An 18,514-nucleotide genomic window follows, 5' to 3' on the forward strand; every position below is an offset into this window, starting at 1 on the left:
AGAGATATTTTGTGGTTCCTTGGTGTTGAAGTCCAGAAGAGTTGGGCTTTGGCTTAGCAAATGAGGATGCAGGCACTTTAGCCCATTTTATTTGTTGGGTATCGATATCTCTTGTTTACAGTCGTCTCCCTTCTCAAAAGATGTGCCAAAATAAATAAATAAACGCAAGTTCATTCTAAAAGTAATTTGTGTATAGACAAAAAATGTGCACAAATACAAACCATTGGAATTAACAGTGAGATAGCGCCAACAGAGTGGAAAAAAAGACTTGATTTTCAGGTTTGAATTCTTAAGGCATTTTGATAATACGTGTGTGTGAGAAATTTCATTTTTCTTGTAATTTAGATTATCTTTTGTATTTGAAAAAACACACACAGTGAGATATCATATATTATACATGACTCATAAAAATATATATTTTTGCAAGAATCATGGTCCGATAAACCCTTTCATCTCAACTAGAAAATAAATATAAATGATCTTTGGAATTAGTTTTTATTTCTTTTTAATTATTTATTTCAAGGCTTTCCGTATCTCTGTCTGCCATCAATACAAAGCCTCAAATCCCCTCCATCTTGAATGAAGCCAAATGCAGGCGCCAAAGCCCCTTTTTGAGTCTCCATTCCCCGCGAAAAAGAAAGAAAGGAAATTAAAGCTTCCATCTTTTCCATGGTGTATAGGGTCCAAGGCCTAAAGACCAATACACCCTTCATCTTGGCCTCGCAGAATGTGCCCCCAGTGTGAACTCTGGACACCATTGTAGGCTATTTGTCAAAATGTTCAATCTTTTCTCATAGAGTTTCTTTGTTTCTAGTCCAGCAATTAACCACAACAAGCCTTACTTCATCTCAGCAAGGAGATTGAGGTAATTTAGGCACAGAAAAAGGAGAGCTTTCTACACCCTTCTTCAACCCAGTTTGCATCAAAAGGATAAAAAGAAAAAGGAACTCATTTCAAGTACAAACCACACTTCTCATAGATAGGCCTCATCATCTCAAATGGGAGGAACCCTTCAAGCTACACTTCTCTACTTGGTTCTCTACTTGGTTCTTTTGCATGTATGCAGGTGCAGCAACATTGTTGTTTCGCAAGATGAAGAATGGAAGACTGCTACTGCAACATATTCCAAAGAAACAGATGGGTCTATTATTACTGGTACTCTTCTTGCTTCTGGTGCAAAAAAGTTGCAAACTTTTCTAGTTTTTTGACTGCATAAACATAATGTTGCTCCATATTTTACAGTTTTTCAAGGTCTTTTTGTTTTTTTGTTTGTTTATGTTGCAGAAGGTGCTTGTGGTTATGGGGACCTTCACAAGATTAGCTATGGCAAACACAGTGCTGGGTTGAGTGGCATTTTATTCAACAAAGGGAGTATATGTGGGGCTTGTTATGAGTTGAGATGTGTTGACCACATCTTGTGGTGCCTGTTAGGGAGCCCCTCTGTTACTCTCACTGCTACAGATTTCTGCCCTCCAAATTATGGGCTTTCAAAAGATTATGGTGGTTGGTGCAATTTCCCTAAAGAACACTTTGAGATGTCAGAGGCAGCATTCGCTGAAATTGCAAAGAGAAAAGCTGATATTGTGCCAGTTCAGTATAGGAGGTAATAGAAAATTCTTGTTTGATTTTTTTTGTTTTTTCCTTTGTTCTATTTTTGATATTTGGCACTAAGCAAAGATCTCTTTGGGATTTTTTTTTCTTGTGCAGGGTGAAGTGTGAGAGAAGTGGGGGGCTGAGATTCATGATGAGTGGAAGTTCTCACTTCTACCAAGTCTTGATTACAAATGTAGGTTCAGATGGGGAAATACTTGCTGTCAAGGTGAAGGGTTCGAGAACCGGTTGGATACCAATGGCCAGGAACTGGGGACAGAACTGGCAAAGCAATGTCAATCTTAAGGGGCAGCCTCTTTCCTTTGAGGTAACCATCAGTAGTGGAAGAACACTCACATCTTATAATGTTGCTCCAGCAAACTGGCAGTTTGGTCAGACATTTGAGGGGAAACAGTTCTAGCATGGGAAACGTGTAAGTTTGAACTTGAAATGCTCCGGCTATCAGATTATCATTTCTGAAATGTGGCTGTCTGATTGGAACCTCTAAGTCCTGATCTCATCAGTTTTGAAGATTTAAACAGAACTTGCACATTTACTCATGGTCATGTGTCCTTGTATCACTCCAATTTTTCTGCTATCCTACAAAGTTTGGGTTGTGGTCAAAAAGAAGAGAGAAAATTGTAGAAGAAAGTTGAAAAAAGGGGAATACGAGGTCCCAGTTTTGTTTCTTAATGATATGATGATTAGAAAGTGTAGTATTTGATGGAACATGTAATTATTTAAAATTAAAGTTATGCCACTACATCCTTCGTTGTATTCTGACTTTAATGGCTATATTTGCTTTATGTGTTTTTTGTCTTTGGAGAAAAAGAAGATACACATGTGAAAATGAAGATCATTCAGAAAGAAAAGGAAAATGAGCAGTAAAATGAAAGAAAATATGAGAAGGGCTGAGAAAATCTTAGAGAAAACATTCAGAGAGAAGTATGTTTCATTGAAGTTTGTGTTTATAAACTGAATTACATTGGTAACTCATCCTTATATGGTGAAGCTAGAGTCAGTTACATAATGCAAACACTTACAGACTGGTAATCAGCCTACATAAGTCCCATTTTCTCTTAGAGAAGTTAGTAAGACAAGTTTGTGATATCTGGCACTTCTGCCCACCTCAGCCATGGTCTTCGATACACTTGAAGGATTTCCAGATTGTGTTTGGGTGTTGTGCAGCTTCCTTTGATTTTGTTTGTTTGGTCACTTGTGCTCTGCTGCTGTTATCATAACAAATTCCCTTCCATTTGGCTAACAAAACTGTCCGGCATACGCATTCAAACAAGTGTGATGCAACACATATGTGCCCGACTGAAAGAGCTTCTCTTGCTCGAGTTGAGGAAGTACTTGCTTTAAAATGTAAACATCCAACATAGGCAGCTAAACCAATCGTACCACTTCTAGTGTGCACAATAAGAAATGATAACGTAGGACAATCCATTATACAGATCATAAAACTGAGCAGTCAAACACAGCTTTCAGTGATAATAGACTTGAGAGTTAAATGGGTATGTAAGAAAAATAGAGTTTAGAATGGTTATATCTAAGGGTGTATCATTCTATTCTACCGCAAAGTAACCACGATGCTTTGTCAAAATGACAAAGAACTCATAGGGCAATTGTAATCACATGGCAGATGCAGTCAATAGTATTTTATCCATTATGGTTAGAGTTTCATACATACTTCCTTACAGACAATATCATATGATCTAAATCCAGCAAGTCATCGATGGCTCACTTGACTGCCATTTCTTCATTCTCCTCTAAAAACTCCAGAGATTCACCATAATACTTTTGAGCATCCTGCCTCAAAATACCTGAAAGACCTGTCTCTCCCATGGATTCTAGACCATTAATGAGTATTCTAAAGGATGACCTATCTGGTTCACATCCCACCTCTTTCATCAAGTAAAAGCACTCCATTGCAAGTTTAGGGATTTTAAAACTTATCAATGTTGTCAATAGAGCATTAAAAGCCTCAAGTTCAGGGTGTAAATTTCTTTCTTTTTTCAAGCACAAGCAAAGAAGTTCAACTTGTTCAAACAATTCATTGCTAGCCATTACTTTAATCATATCAGCATAAAGTGAAACCTGCGGCCTATACCAGTGTTCTTTTCGAATATCTTCAAAGACCTGTAACGAGCAATGACAAGAACGCCAAATTGAAAACTGAATCAATCTTTATAATAAAACAAAAGAAAAGGGTGACAACCAAAATGAGATACCATGTAATTTAGCGGCAAATATTTATTAGGAGTCTGCGTAAACTGAAAACAGAAAGTAAAAGATAGCTTTTTTGCATCAAATTTATCAAATTGGAGAGAACCCAATTGAATTTTGAAGATAAATTCATGGAAAATCAAAATGAAAGCAAAAATGAATTAAAGTAAGACTGCAAGACCAAACCTTGAGGGCCAAGAAGCACTCATTTTGGCGGAGGAGGTCACGAAGGACAGCCATCATGTCGAGCTTCAGCAAGCGCCTGAACTTAGAACCGAACGCTTGGTCAAGAAAGCTCTGGTTCTTCTTGGCTCTCTTCAAGGCCTGTACGGTCTGTATGGCTTCGATGCTGAGGTGTCTCCCTTTCTGCAATGGTCTCGGGTTATTGCTTCTGTCTCTCATCGTCACTATCAGTTTCCATCTTTTGGGTCTCGAGAGCTGAAGAGATGAGGGCTGAGGCTCTGCGTTGAAGATTAAGTTTCTGGGCAGAGAGCTGAAGAGAGTGAGAGCTTGAGTTGCCGAAGAGGGTCTCATTTTCTGTTGCTCTCTCGCTGGCCAAACCAGTCACTTTGTTTTTTTTTTTTGGTCGAAAGGCCCAAACCAGTCTGTTCTGGGAAGAGGATGATGTACAGAGAGAAGTAGTGATATGTCGTTGCGGTTTGGCTGCCCATTTGGCAACACAACAATTTGAACGACATGTCGTTGGTGAAGCTAACGCTACAACTCAACTTTGGGCAAAGCCCAGTAATTCAGGGCTTAAAATCAGAGATGCTGGGTTTACTGTTTTACTGCTGCCACTGTATATATCCAGTTTACAGTTTTCACTTTTTCACCAGCTGGTTAATTAATTATTCCCATCGTTCTAGACTTGTATTAACATCTGCAATCAAATAAATTTATGTGCTAATTTTGAGATTGGTGGTGTATCAGTATCAGCTTCCTAATTGTTGGGTATGGCCTTCCATCAAGTACATTGCTCAATGGCTTCACAGTTTTTTGTTTTGCAACATTTTTTTATATTCAAATTGTGTAATTAGTGACAAAAGATGGTTGAGTTTATAAAATAATTGTATTTGGTGGTAACTGTTTTGTCAATTATGTGTAATGCATGGCTAATTAAAAGACATTGAAGTTCATGAGGAAAACCAAAGTAAGATAAGAATCACTTTTTTTTTGCCTTCCTCTTGTTATAAGGTGTATGGACCCAAAAATAAAAAAAAAAACTAATAAAGAACATTTAGCGTTGACATCCGAATTTTTTTGTTTTAGTACAAGTGATAGTCTAAATTAAGAGGAGGGAAAATTTTCATACGCACACAACTATGATGTTATAGGAATTCAAATTTGAGATAGGCAACATAACCATTTTCAACCAAGAAGCTTTTTATAACCATTAATTAAGCTAAATAGGGGATGTGAGTCCACCACATCACGAGTGACCATATGAACAAAATCACCGCTTGTTGATGGTTCTTCCAAGGGTGACTTTAAAACTATATAAACAACCTTATGCAATCCTCTCGTGTGAGGAAAGGTGGACAAGTATGGAGAGTAATTTTTGGAGTGCCAAAATCATGTTCTTTTATTTACAAATGTAGTTGTAAGGTTCTTTAAAAAGTTGTAAAGGTAATTGTAAATTTGAAAATGAGACGTGTAAGATCTATAATTTAGACTAATAACATATGAAACACATTGTTGCAATTTATCACATGCATAAAAAAAATTGTATCAATTTTCCACCTCAATTAAAATTTCGTTGTAACGTGTCACATGTAGCTTAACTTGGTCTATTTTTTCGTCCTAAAAATTATGCATATTTTATATGTGACCCTTTTAAAAGGTATTCTGAAACCCTCAATATCGAAAAATACATAAACATCAAAATAAAATGAAGGAAATTTTTAAATAAAAGGTACAAAAAGCAAACGAAAATATTCACACACTGAAAAAAATATTCAAGAAATATAACCATAATCCAAATGATGTAATCAAGGATTAGTGGATTGGTTTACTTTAATATGTTCACAAACACAAACACAAAGACAGAGAGAACAACGTAAGTGGCATAAGAATTTTCCGATAAGAACGCAATTGTCGGCGCACGCAGGTCCTCAGGCAACAACTAACCAAACCATACCAACAGCTGATGACAAAGTCACATATAAAACTATAAATATTAAATAAAATAAAAAAAACTCTCGTTTTCATCTCACCACTCTCTCTCATCTCTAATCTCGTACTGGAACGAAATGAGAGATCCCATCGTCACCGCGAATGTGTAACTCGCCGATCACCGTCGAGATCTCAAATCAATGTCCGCTTCCCAAACCCTAGGCGGCCCTTCCCGCGCCGGCCGCCTCCTGGGCCCGTCGCTCGACAAGATCGTAAAAAATGCTGCGTGGCGCAAGCACTCGCATTTGGTCGCCGCCTGCAAGTCCGCGCTCGACAAGCTCGACTCGATCTCCGACTCGTCCATCGTCGACCCAAAATCGCCGATCTCCGGCCTCTCCCTCGCCGACTCAGACTTCGTCCTCGGCCCCATCCTCCTCGCCCTCGACTCCGCCTACCCCAAGGTCGTCGAGCCCGCCGTCGACTGCGCCTTCAAGCTCTTCTCCGTCGGCCTCTTCCGCGGCGAGATCCACGGTTCCGATCAGAAATTTGTTCTCTTTAAGCTCGTCGAGTCGCTGTGTAAGTGCGCTGGGCTCGGCGAGGAGCCGATCGAGCTGGGCGTGCTCCGGACTCTGCTTGCCGCTGTGAGATCGCCGCGGGTTTTGATCAGGGGCGATTGTTTGGTGAATATTGTGAGGACTTGTTACAATGTGTACCTTGGGGGATTGAATGGGACCAATCAGATCTGTGCCAAGTCGGTTTTGGCTCAGATTATGGTGATTGTTTTCACCAGAGTGGAGGAGGATTCTTTGAATGTTAGCATTTCTAGGGTTTCGGTTAATGAATTGTTGGAATTCACCGATAAGAATTTGAACGAAGGGAGCTCCATTTTCTTCTGCCAGAATTTCATCAATGAGGTTATGGACGCGAACTATGTTGGTCCGGATGGTAACAAAACGGTGCCGTCTCCGAAGCCGAAATTGCAAAATGGCAATGCCGGTGGACGCGGTGAATCGGGTGGTGACGGAGATTCGAATGCTGATGGAGCTGAATCGGGTGATGGCGGTAGTAAGATTAGGGATGATGGGTATCTTTTGTTTAAGAATTTGTGCAAATTATCGATGAAATTCTCATCACAGGAGCACTCTGATGATCAGATTCTCTTGAGGGGTAAAGTTTTGTCATTGGAGCTTTTGAAGGTGGTCTTGGACAATGGGGGTCCATTTTGGCGCAACAATGAGAGGCAAGTGATTGTATGCTAATCGTAGCCACTTGCTTATGATTAGTGTTACTTTTACTTTGAAATCTTAGTAGAGCAGATGTTTGTTGTTTCTGTTTCTGTCATTTTGCTCTTTGGCATATTTCTGGCGACTGTCAGGGTAGTTTAAATTAGTGACCAAATGATGTTTAACCAGTTTATATACTAGGGCAGTTTAAATGCAGGCGCTTAAGCAATCATGAATGCTGCACTAAGTGTCTTTTTCTTCTTGTTAAGGACTTTTAATCTGAGACGCAGTCTTTTTCTTGTTACACTGTTTGTGATATATTGTTGTTATTAAAGTAGGCTTTCTTTTGCACCAAAGTTGATGCATCACTCCTGAGAATGCCAATACTTTTTGTGGCACAGGTTTCTCAATGCTATCAAGCAGTTCCTCTGCTTATCACTCTTAAAAAACAGTGCGTTGTCAGTCATGGCCATTTTCCAGCTTCAGTGTTCTATTTTCACGAGCTTGTTATCAAAATTCAGATCAGGGTTGAAAGCAGAAATTGGTATATTTTTTCCAATGCTCGTCTTACGCGTGCTCGAGAATGTTCTGCAGCCTAGTTTCTTGCAAAAAATGACAGTCCTCAATTTATTGGAGAAGATCTCTCAGGATTCACAGATTATCATTGACATTTTTGTCAACTATGACTGTGATGTGGATGCCCCGAACATCTTTGAAAGGTATTGCACTTGTCTGTTACATTGTTGCTTTCTGTGCCTCTGATTCCATCAGAACCAGCATTTTCTCTGGGCAATTCTTTATTTTCTGTTTTGGGATAGCTAGCATGTTTTAGTTTTCTTTCAAGTTTGAAGCTCACATAGTTTTAACCATATCTGAACAAAAAATCTTAAGCTTGAATTCTACCTAGGAGATAACAACATTTATCTCGAACTTTAAGGTTGCATAATTGGGGTGCTTTTGTTACTAATGAAACTGGCTGGACAAGCACTTCTGCGCTATGAAGCTATTAAATATCTTCAATACCTTTATTAGAGATTAGAGTGTAGGCAAAGGTTGAGTGTATGTGTAGCTAAAGGAGAGGAAAATTGTCTTCCAATCAGTCTCTTTACTTAAAAAAAAAAAAAAAAAATCTCTTTAGGTTCTTTCTGAGCTAGATTCAGAGCTACGACTTGGAAATTTCCCAATTACTGTATATTCTTTTTCAACCAAATTAGCAATATTGTCTATGAACTTCAATAATTTGTTTTCCTTTTAATCTATTTTTCCTGTACATGATACAATTTTTTTTTTGGGGGTGGGGGGTGGGGAAGCTGTTTTAATATATTAGAACCATTTGTAGCCAGCCATGTATAAAGCTGATCTGGATCCCTTTCTTATTTTAAATTAGAATATAGATTATTCTGTCCCATGTAGACGTTTGGAAAATATGACTACGTTCTTTTGCATTAAGACAATTGAGTGGTTGGTTTTGCCAAATGTCTTAGCTTAAACCCAGTTTTTCTGCCTTTGGGGCTATTTATACTTCATATAACAGAGCTTAGTACTTAAACCTCCCTCTCTCTCTCTCTCTCTCTGTGTAACACACACACCACACATGCATTTTTAACCTTTTATTTTCATTCCCTTTTAAGCGTTGTGTTTTTGTAAAATGTATTAAAACCCTTATAATTCCATCAGATATTTGCAGGATTGTCAATGGTCTTCTGAAAACAGCTCTAGGACCACCCTCTGGTTCAACAACAACACTGTCTCCAGTGCAGGATATCACTTTCCGGCATGAATCAGTAAAGTGCTTGGTTAGCATCATTAATTCAATGGGAGCTTGGATGGACCAACAGCTGAGTCTGGGAGACTCCTATCTACCAAAGACCAATGAGAGCGACACTTCAGCTGAGAAAATGGAGAATCAATTGACCTCAAATGGTGAAGAAGGAGCTGCTTTTGATAATGAATTACACCCAGAAGGAAATCCTGAAGTTTCAGATGCTGCAACTCTCGAGCAGCGTCGAGCTTATAAAATTGAACTTCAGGTTGAGCTCTGCTTTTCTTGTATAGCAACATAAAGTATCCACTCATTTAGAAATGCAGTATGAGTTTCATGGTAGTTTGTCCCATCGCTTGAGTTTTTTTGGCTAAATCACTTCCCCTCCCTTTTCCCCTTCTATTTCTTTGGTAATTTTTTTTCCGGACTCTCACCTTACCAAGAATAAGCATGGGTAGTAAAAGTTTTATTGTTTGAATGCAGAAAGGTATCTCGCTGTTTAATAGAAAGCCTTCCAAGGGCATTGAATTTCTTATAAGCACCAAAAAGATTGGTAGTTCTGCAGAAGATGTGGCGTCTTTCCTGAGGAACAACACTGCTGGCCTAAATGAAACCATGATTGGTGACTATTTGGGTGAAAGGGAGGAATTTCCTCTAAAAGTTATGCATGCTTATGTAGATTCCTTTAATTTCAAAGGGATGGATTTTGGCGAAGCAATAAGGTTTTTCCTGCGGGGCTTCAGGTTACCCGGAGAAGCACAGAAAATTGACCGCATCATGGAGAAGTTTGCTGAGCGCTATTGTAAATGCAGTCCAAATTCATTTACTAGTGCAGATACTGCATATGTCCTCGCATACTCTGTGATAATGCTCAATACAGACGCCCATAATAACATGGTGAAAGATAAGGTTTGCTTGCATAACACATTCCCTTTTGTTTTATGCCAAATAGTTATAAGTTTTGAGCCTTGCTTTTGCTGTTGATATTTGAAGTAAATATTTTTGGGTTTTTGACTTTTTCTCCCGGGTGTCTTATTTATTTTTAATCTAACTGGGGTTCGCGGTGGTGGAGGAACTGGATCGGAAAAAAGAGGGCTTCTAGTTGTAAGATATCTAATGAAACCGTCGCTGGAATTGAGATCTCATTCATGGCGACCTTTGATGTCATACAGAAGATGGTTTTTCCAGGGGCTCAAATCAGTTCTTTAATGGAACATCCTTAATTTCATTTTAAATTTTTTTATATTTTAAACTGTGTAAATAAAATTGATTAAAATTTCTTGTCGTATTTGACTTGTTATACACATCAATTTGGCAATTTAGCGCCTTTCAGAAGCTATAGGTTGCATATTTTCTGTCTACTGACATATATTCTGCATTGGTTATTTATCCAGATGACCAAGGCTGACTTCATACGGAACAACCGAGGAATAGATGATGGAAAGGATCTACCTGAGGAGTATCTTGGTGTCCTATATGATCAAATTGTTAAAAATGAAATTAAGATGAGCGCTGACACTACTGTACCACAGAGCAAGCAGGAAAACAGCTTTAACAAATTATTGGGCTTGGATGGTATCCTGAATTTAGTAACTGGAAAGCAGACTGAAGAAAAAGCTTTGGGTGCAAATGGGCTTCTTATAAAGCACATTCAAGAGCAATTTAAAGCAAAGTCTGGAAAATCAGAGTAAGCTAAAATTAGATACAAGATAGAGCTAAGTTTATTTCTGGATTTGAAAATTGTTTGTAAGTTATTTTACCTATGACTAGACTGATGGAGCATGGAAAAGTGGGAAGCTTGGCAGTGGTTTAAGGCGTATAATATTCCGCTTGAATATCTTTTGATACTTGTTTTGACTGTGTAGAAATACCTTCCTTTGTGCTTTCTTATATTGCGAAATATTGTGATTACTGGGATTGTGTCGGGTTGAAAACTGAACTCTGCTTGTATCATACTTAGTCTTGTACTTTTAAACAACCAGTTCTAAGTCATACCAGAGGAAGACTTGTAGTAGGTTGAAAGCCAGTATTAACATAGTTACATCTTATCAACATCTTTCGTTTATGACAGAAGAGTTAAAGTATTTAACCCCAATTAGGGCTATGGCATTTTTTAGTTGGTATGAGTTGATTTGGGAATTAAGATCATTTAATCTGATCAATGTGGGATCTGGTTGCTCGTCGTTGGCCTATTCAGAGTCTGGTAACATTTGGGAATTCATGTTTACTTGGTGCTGCAGGTCTGTCTATCATGCTGTGACAGATGTGGCAATATTGAGGTTTATGGTGGAAGTCTGCTGGGGTCCTATGCTGGCAGCATTTAGTGTGACTCTCGACCAAAGTGATGACAGGCTTGCTACTTCTCAATGCTTACAAGGTTTTCGGCATGCCATTCATGTTACTTCTTTGATGGGAATGCAGACCCAGAGAGATGCATTTGTCACTTCAGTGGCAAAGTTTACTTATCTGCATAATGCTGCAGATATGAAGCAAAAAAATGTCGATGCTGTGAAGGTTTGTGCATGTTCAGTATATCTTAATCAAAAGGGAACTTGTTTTTGCCATGGAAAGAACATTTAAGTATGCATCTATGTACTGTAATGATGGAGCAAGTTGGATCAATTTGCATTTCAAAATTATTTTTTTTCTGACCCTTGTCGTATAATAAATAGTATAGAAGAAATCATTAGTGCTTAGGATTACTCTGGGGAGAGTATAGCACTGAGCTTTTATTTATTACTTTCTATGCATATTACATGTGCATGCTCTCAGTAAGTTTCTGTGCAATGTTTTTTTTATCAGTTTTACCCATACATTTACTGTTTGCAGGCAATAATATCAATCGCCATTGAAGATGGTAATCATCTTCAGGAAGCATGGGAACACATACTAACTTGCCTTTCTCGAATTGAGCATCTGCAACTGTTGGGAGAAGGTGCACCAACTGATGCATCCTATTTGACTGGATCAAGTGTTGAAACTGAGGAGAAAACATCAAAGCCTATTGGATTTTCTTCTCTGAAGAAAAAAGGAACTCTCCAGAATCCAGCTGTAATGGCTGTTGTTCGTGGGGGTTCATATGACAGTACTAGTGTAGGAGTCAATACTTCTGGACTGGTAACTCCAGAACAGATAAATAACTTTATTTCAAACTTGAATTTGCTGGATCAGATTGGGAATTTTGAGTTGAATCATGTATTTGCTCATAGCCAAAGATTGAACAGTGAAGCGATAGTGGCTTTTGTGAAGGCTTTATGCAAAGTTTCCATGTCAGAGTTGCAATCTCAAACGGACCCTCGTGTATTCAGCCTCACAAAATTAGTTGAAATAGCGTAAGAGTCTTTTCTCCTTTCTTTATGGGATTCTGTTGCATGAGCACAATGACAGCATAATTTATATTTTATTTGAGATCTTATGCATAAAAAATTAAAATGTTCAAGCTCTCAAATGGCATACTTGCAGAAAGCCCGTGTGATTTTTCTTTTTTTTAAAGAATTTAAACCATGTGGTACTTCCTCTCCATGTGATTTTTTTAGCAGATATGAAACATTCTTTGCTTTTTATCTTTGTCTTCCTCTCTGGATTCATGATAAATTTGTCGTGATAATGAACCATGCAACTTCATCTGAACAGAAATGAAAGGTGGGATGGATTTTATGATTAAAGAATACATTTTCTTTTTGCAGGCATTACAATATGAACCGCATCAGATTAGTGTGGTCTCGCATATGGAATGTTCTCTCAGATTTCTTTGTATCAGTTGGCTTGTCCGAGAATCTCTCAGTTGCGATATTTGTGATGGATTCATTGCGTCAGCTTGCTATGAAATTCTTAGAGCGTGAAGAACTGGCAAATTACAACTTCCAGAATGAATTTTTGAGACCATTTGTGATTGTTATGCAAAAAAGTGGTTCTACAGAAATTAAGGAATTAATAGTTCGGTGCATTTCACAAATGGTCCTCAGCCGTGTCAATCATGTGAAATCGGGGTGGAAAAGTGTTTTTCTGGTATGTTAAAGTTTCATAATTTGGTTTCTTGTGTTACAAATTGAATGCTTTAATGTTACATTTTTGGTAGTGAGAATGAGGTGGAAATAGAGTGTTTCCTTAAATTAGGCTATTTAGGGAAAACATTGCCGCTAGTGTGAGATTAGTTGAATTTTTGAAGATTTGTGATCCAAATTGAACTATGGCTGCTATGGAAGTTTTCAAGGATAAATTCAGGCAGTGACACGTAAAAATATTTTGTGTGTTATCATTTGTATCATCTCAAGTAGCTTGGGTTATGTTTCTATTCAAAAAAAAAAAAAAAAAAAAAAAAAAAAAAAAGTAGGCTTGGGCATGTGTTTTGCACAGATTATAAATTTTATCTTGCAATTTGAAAATGAACTTCATGCATTTACCATGGTGTACTAAGGCTTGGTTTGTGTAGATGCTTTGTCTCTCATGTCATGCTGTTCTTTCATCAGGTCTTCACGGCTGCTGCAGCTGATGAGCGGAAAAATATTGTCTTGTTGGCCTTTGAGACCATGGAAAAAATCGTCAGAGAATATTTCCCTTATATAACGGAGACAGAGACATTGACTTTTACTGATTGTGTTAAATGCCTCTTAACCTTCACCAATAGCAGATTCAATAGTGATGTTAGCCTCAATGCCATTGCATTTCTCCGGTTTTGTGCTGTCAAACTTGCAGAAGGAGGCCTTGTTTACAATAAGAGGAGTGAGGTCAATGTGTCGTCCATTCCAAATGTAAATGAGGATGGTTCAGATCTAGTGACTTTCAACGAGAAAGATGAGCATGCATCCTTTTGGGTTCCATTGCTAACAGGTAACATGATTTTAAAGCTAGCTTCCGAGCAAGTGTTACAACTTCTTAGCATTGTGCATTGTGGATGGCACAACTACAGGCAACCTGCTTTGCCACTTAATCTTCACCTATACCCCAAGCAGAAAATGAAAGAGTTTATTTTCCCCTCATCTATCACTTATAAAAGATTTAAACCCAAAAATGTACTGCAACCCCTGCTCAGACCCTTGATATTGAATATTTTCCATTATACTTGTCTTTTTATATCTTTGGAGAAAGACTCATGTTGCTCTTCAGCCTTTTCTTTCATAACATAAATATTATGTTGTCGTCACAGGTTTGTCAAAGCTGACGTCAGATCCTAGATCAGCTATCCGGAAGGGTTCTTTGGAAGTTCTTTTTAACATTTTAAAGGATCATGGTCATCTTTTCTCACACTCATTTTGGACTGCGATTTTCAATTCCGTTGTTTACCCCATATTTAGAGATACAAATATGAAAAATGACCTTTCTTCGCCAGTTTCAGTATCTCCACGTCCTGAGGGAAGTACATGGGATTCTGAAACTTCTGCAGTTGCAGCAGACTGTCTCATAGATCTATTTGTCAGCTTTTTTGACATAGTGAGGGCTCAACTACCAGGTCTGGTGTCCATTCTGACAGGGCTCATCAGAAGTCCTGTTCAGGGTCCTGCTAGCACGGGGGTTGCTTCATTAGTGCGTTTGGCTGGTGAAGTGGGAAACAGACTTTCGGAAGACGAATGGAGACAGATTTTTCTGGCTCTGAAAGAAGCAGCCACATCCGCAGTGCCTGGATTTATGAAGGTGTTGAAAACCATGGATGACGTCAATGTTCCCGGTCTTTCTCGATCTTATAGTGATATAGATTTGGCGTCTGAGGAGGGGTTTACAAATGATGATCTTGAGGATGATAACCTGCAAACAGCAGCATATTTGGTTTCCAGAATGAAGAGTCATATTGCTATGCAGCTACTTATCATACAGGTTTTCTTCCTCCCCTTTCATTCTTTGCATGCATGCATGCATGCATATGCAATGTATGCAGTTCTTACTCCCCTTACCCCATACATGGATGTTCTGGTGTTTGCTTAATTTCTTGCACGTCTTGATTTTGTGAAATGCGGCATTTTCATTTTCTTCACTTTCTTTTTTCTCTTTCCAGGTTGCTGCTGATTTATACAAAATAAACCACGAATCCTTGTCAGCCGCCAACATTGGAATCCTCCTTGAAATATTTTCCCTTATTGCATCCCATGCTCACCAACTGAACTCGGAGACAATTCTGCAGAAGAAGCTGCAAAAAGTGTGTTCTGTCCTGGAACTCACTGCCCCACCTTTGGTTCATTTTGAGAATGACTCTTATAAGAATTATTTGAGCTTCCTCCAAAATGCACTCATGGATAATCCGTCTATGTCCGAGGAGATGAACATAGAAGTTCAACTTGTGGAAGTGTGTGAAAAAATATTGCAGATATACCTAAAGTGTACGGAGCCTCGATCTTTCGAGCACAAGCCAACTGATCAGCCGATTCTGCACTGGTTTCTTCCTTTGGGTACCGCAAAGAAGGAAGAATTGGCTACCCGAACCTACTTAGCCGTGTCGGCGTTGCAGGTATTGTCTGGTTTGGAAAGGGTTTCATTTAGAAGGCACGCATGCCGGTTATTTCCTTTGTTGGTAGATCTTGTGGGGAGTGAGCACACATCAGGTGAAGTTCAGCTTGTTTTAAGCAACATATTCCAATCATGTATAGGCCCAATAGTAATGGAATGAATGACTCTTCTTTTTTTTTTTCTTTTTTTTTTTGGGTGATAATACTTCTTCGCATATGCCATCATCCAATCACAATTTTCTTCTTCTCTAGCAGACTGGAGAGCACAGAGCCATAAATATCATCATTTTCTATAAATTTTTGTAGTTTATATACCAAGGCTGGATTTTCCTTTCCCACCTCTTGAAGAGTGTTTGATCCAATGTGTTAATAATACCCCTATACAACTTAGAACTATATTTTCGGTCTATGCTTTATTTATTTATTTTTTTCATTACACAATTTAGGTGCTCTAGTATTGAAGTGATTTGTTTTCTTTTAATTCATATATTTACAACTATCTGGTGCACAATTTCTTGAGAGAAATCGAACAGAAAAAAGAGAACCTTTTGTGCAGAGGCAATTTCTTTCAAAGGTACAATCCCAAGAAGAAAGCATCTTTTTATACCAGTGATATTGTGGGACGGGAGAATCAAATATTGTGAGAGGGGGGAATCAAACTTAGGACCTCAAACTCAGGAGTTGAGTCAAAAACCCCTTACCCAATTACCCGAAGAAAAAAGCATTACTATGCTATATGCTTGTAAGAAAAGCATAGAAGGAAATCAACTCCATTTACCCAAGAAAAAAAAAGGGAAAATTAATTCATCGAACTGCATGGTTCCACCATAATAATTAATGAAGATAATCTTCTCTTGTCAACTTTTGCAAGGATCCCCAGTTTTGTAGTCTTATAGACTCGTTTTTGTTTGTTTCCAGCAGTTTCTTCATTTACTTGTTTATGACTCATTATTATTGTTGGTGAGAGTAATACTATTCTTCCTTTTGTTTTACTTGTTTGACTGTTTGTGTAACATATTTGACTACAGGATTGTAAAAATATAAAATAAAAAGGTTTGAAAAATTAAACAGTCCAAAGCAATAATATACTTTAATCGGGTGATTTGATAACTACAAAAGTTTGTCAGATTGAAATGCTTATTTTGCCTTTTGTGTTTCGGTTACAAATATTAACACATTAACAATGCTAACCATGAACAATAATTCATGACTCAAAAATCAATTTAAAATTAATGGCTTAAAACTTATTATATTTACCAACTAGCCACTTGGTTATTGGAATTTTTCTTTAACAACTTTTGTTTTTTTTATTTCAATCGATAATCTAAACTAGAGAGGAGTGGAATTTCTCACACACACACACACAACTATGAAGTCGTGAGGATTCAAACCTAAGACCTCTGATCTGCAAGTTAAGATTTTTTTCCACTAGGTTAGACCTTGTTGGCCAACAATATTTTTTTTAAATATAAGGGGATGAGGGTTTCTCACACATACACTACTAAGGTATCATGAGGGTTCAAACCTAAGACCACTGTTTTGCAAGATTAGACTCTGTTGGTTTCTCATTTCTATATATATATATATATTTTTTAAAACTTATTATATTTTTATGAAAAAGTGAGAGGTTAGATCAAATCTTAAACTATATTTAAACACTGTTTTATTATTTATTTTTTTGAAATTTTAAGTAGGTTTTTGTTTTTGTTTGATAAATGTTGGGTTCTAATCTATAATCAATGATTTTGACATGGAAGGTGAAAAAATTGAACCAAATAAATAATACAATTTGAAGTTTTCAAATGGCGCATATGAACAAATTTAAAAATGTTGAGTCAGTCTAGTGCGTCAAAATATAATACTATTACATTGTAATCTTCCTTCAACCAATGCCGATCAATTCATTTTTCCATTTGATATTTGCACGTTTTATGTAGCAACTCAATCTTAATGAGGTCACTAGGTTTAATTTATCTATAAACTATAGTTGAACAAGTATGAATAACGTGGTCAAAAAAATAATTGAATACTTTTCAAAATTCATGCATGTTTTTTTTTAATTAACAAAAGAATAGATATAAGAGGATTGTAACTTAAGTAGTTAAAAGTATTTATTCATGCATCTGAAATCTAAGTTCGATTTCTCCCGCCCTGAATATCATTTACATAAAAATAAAAAATAAAAACAAAAGAATAGGTAAGGGCTTTGGTTTATAAATAGTACACCAAGGTATTGGGGTTTCCTTTTAAAAAAAAATAAAAAAAATAAAAATACTGGACTGTATTACCCAAAAAATAATAATTTTGAAGCCCACTTTCTAAGAAAAAGGCCAGCTCTACTCTAATGAATCATAGCACACCATGGAAAAAATATTAAATATTTCAATGTTTATCTCTTTTTCCTTTTTTTTTTTTTGTTTTGGAAATGGGATAGGACCAATATAAATATTGCAAGATAATATATGTAAATGAGGTCATGGGCCTTATATTCCATATTTTCATTGCCATCAATTCCTGTTGTAATGAGCCAAAATTATTTACAAGGAAAATTGAACCTACAAACTTCAACAGATGGCGGTCTTAATCCTCCAATTGCAAGTCCACTTTAAGAGGCAGTTTGGTCACTATCGAACTTGCATGATTGAACAACAACGGTTGCCAAGCTTTTAATTGTTTGTATCTCAAACTATGGACAAAAACACCCAATTGCTTGCAACCCTTTTCGCTTCATCTCACCTACATTGGCTTGCATTTACTTTGACGTTTGAAATGTCAAGGCAAGATTATGAACGTGTCTGTTTTTGTCACTTAATAAAGCATTGTTATCGTTCATGTTTACGTTCACGATTAGTGTTCGGAATTAAGAATTCGATTCTCGTCCTTTTCATGTCAAGCTCGCTTGATTAAATTGTGTGTGTAACACATGCAACTTCCGTATATGATTTGTAAACACATTTTTTGTTCAAGGAGTAAAGAAATAAAACATAAGGTTGTTCATGCTTACATTCACAATTAAAGTTTAGTGTTCATAGTTCGACTCTCGTCCTTTTCATGTCAAGCTCGCTTAATTAAGTTGTGTGTGTAACACATGCAACTTTCGTATATGATTTGTAAACACATTTTTTGTTCAAGGAGTAAATAAATAAAACAAAAGGTTGTTC

At 37.3% G+C, this 18,514-nt stretch overlaps 3 protein-coding genes across 5 annotated transcripts; 2 read left to right on the plus strand and 1 right to left on the minus strand.

The window, feature by feature from the left end:
- Positions 598–2,396, plus strand: LOC18766329 (expansin-A20). The gene is made up of 3 exons (XM_007200531.2): positions 598–1,155; positions 1,285–1,603; positions 1,708–2,396. The coding sequence occupies exons 1-3, from the start codon at positions 999–1,001 to the stop codon at positions 2,009–2,011; spliced, it is 780 nt and encodes a 259-aa protein (XP_007200593.1). The 5' UTR covers positions 598–998; the 3' UTR covers positions 2,012–2,396.
- On the minus strand, positions 3,237–4,522 carry LOC18768600 (pentatricopeptide repeat-containing protein At1g62350). 2 transcript variants are annotated; one of them, XM_020570860.1, is made up of 3 exons: positions 4,006–4,522; positions 3,825–3,866; positions 3,237–3,732 (listed from the first exon to the last, which is right to left on the minus strand). In XM_020570860.1, exons 1-3 carry the CDS (start codon positions 4,351–4,353, stop codon positions 3,334–3,336), a joined length of 789 nt encoding a protein of 262 aa, XP_020426449.1. In that variant the 5' UTR covers positions 4,354–4,522; the 3' UTR covers positions 3,237–3,333. The 2 variants fall into 2 exon arrangements, with proteins under 2 accessions (XP_020426449.1, XP_007201145.2); XM_007201083.2 differs by lacking the exon at positions 3,825–3,866 and having other exon boundaries at positions 4,006–4,499.
- Positions 5,869–15,760, plus strand: LOC18767659 (brefeldin A-inhibited guanine nucleotide-exchange protein 1). 2 transcript variants are annotated; one of them, XM_020569915.1, is made up of 11 exons: positions 5,869–7,171; positions 7,556–7,873; positions 8,842–9,184; positions 9,400–9,825; positions 10,311–10,603; positions 11,157–11,430; positions 11,746–12,248; positions 12,603–12,924; positions 13,386–13,746; positions 14,063–14,727; positions 14,906–15,760. In XM_020569915.1, the coding sequence occupies exons 1-11, from the start codon at positions 6,132–6,134 to the stop codon at positions 15,512–15,514; spliced, it is 5,154 nt and encodes a 1,717-aa protein (XP_020425504.1). In that variant the 5' UTR covers positions 5,869–6,131; the 3' UTR covers positions 15,515–15,760. The 2 variants fall into 2 exon arrangements, with proteins under 2 accessions (XP_020425504.1, XP_020425505.1); XM_020569916.1 differs by lacking the exon at positions 5,869–7,171 and having other exon boundaries at positions 7,735–7,873; positions 8,832–9,184.

The sequence above is a fragment of the Prunus persica genome, chromosome G8 (genome assembly GCF_000346465.2).
Source record: "Prunus persica cultivar Lovell chromosome G8, Prunus_persica_NCBIv2, whole genome shotgun sequence".
NCBI classification, from domain to species: domain Eukaryota; kingdom Viridiplantae; phylum Streptophyta; class Magnoliopsida; order Rosales; family Rosaceae; genus Prunus; species Prunus persica.

Excerpts from the sequence above, each read along its gene's own strand:
- LOC18767659 (XM_020569915.1), top strand. The coding sequence starts at position 6,132 with ATGTCCGCTTCCCAAACCCTAGGCGGCCCTTCCCGCGCCGGCCGCCTC. Across the intron at positions 10,604-11,156 it reads GCAAAGTCTGGAAAATCAGA|GTCTGTCTATCATGCTGTGA; the intron begins GTAAGCTAAAAT and ends TTGGTGCTGCAG. Across the intron at positions 14,728-14,905 it reads TGCAGCTACTTATCATACAG|GTTGCTGCTGATTTATACAA; the intron begins GTTTTCTTCCTC and ends TTCTCTTTCCAG.
- LOC18768600 (XM_020570860.1), bottom strand. The coding sequence starts at position 4,353 with ATGAGACCCTCTTCGGCAACTCAAGCTCTCACTCTCTTCAGCTCTCTG. Across the intron at positions 3,867-4,005 it reads AGTGCTTCTTGGCCCTCAAG|TTTACGCAGACTCCTAATAA; the intron begins GTTTGGTCTTGC and ends TTCTGTTTTCAG. Across the intron at positions 3,733-3,824 it reads ATTTGCCGCTAAATTACATG|GTCTTTGAAGATATTCGAAA; the intron begins GTATCTCATTTT and ends TGCTCGTTACAG.
- LOC18766329 (XM_007200531.2), top strand. The coding sequence starts at position 999 with ATGGGAGGAACCCTTCAAGCTACACTTCTCTACTTGGTTCTCTACTTG. Across the intron at positions 1,156-1,284 it reads AGATGGGTCTATTATTACTG|AAGGTGCTTGTGGTTATGGG; the intron begins GTACTCTTCTTG and ends TTTATGTTGCAG. Across the intron at positions 1,604-1,707 it reads GTGCCAGTTCAGTATAGGAG|GGTGAAGTGTGAGAGAAGTG; the intron begins GTAATAGAAAAT and ends TTTCTTGTGCAG.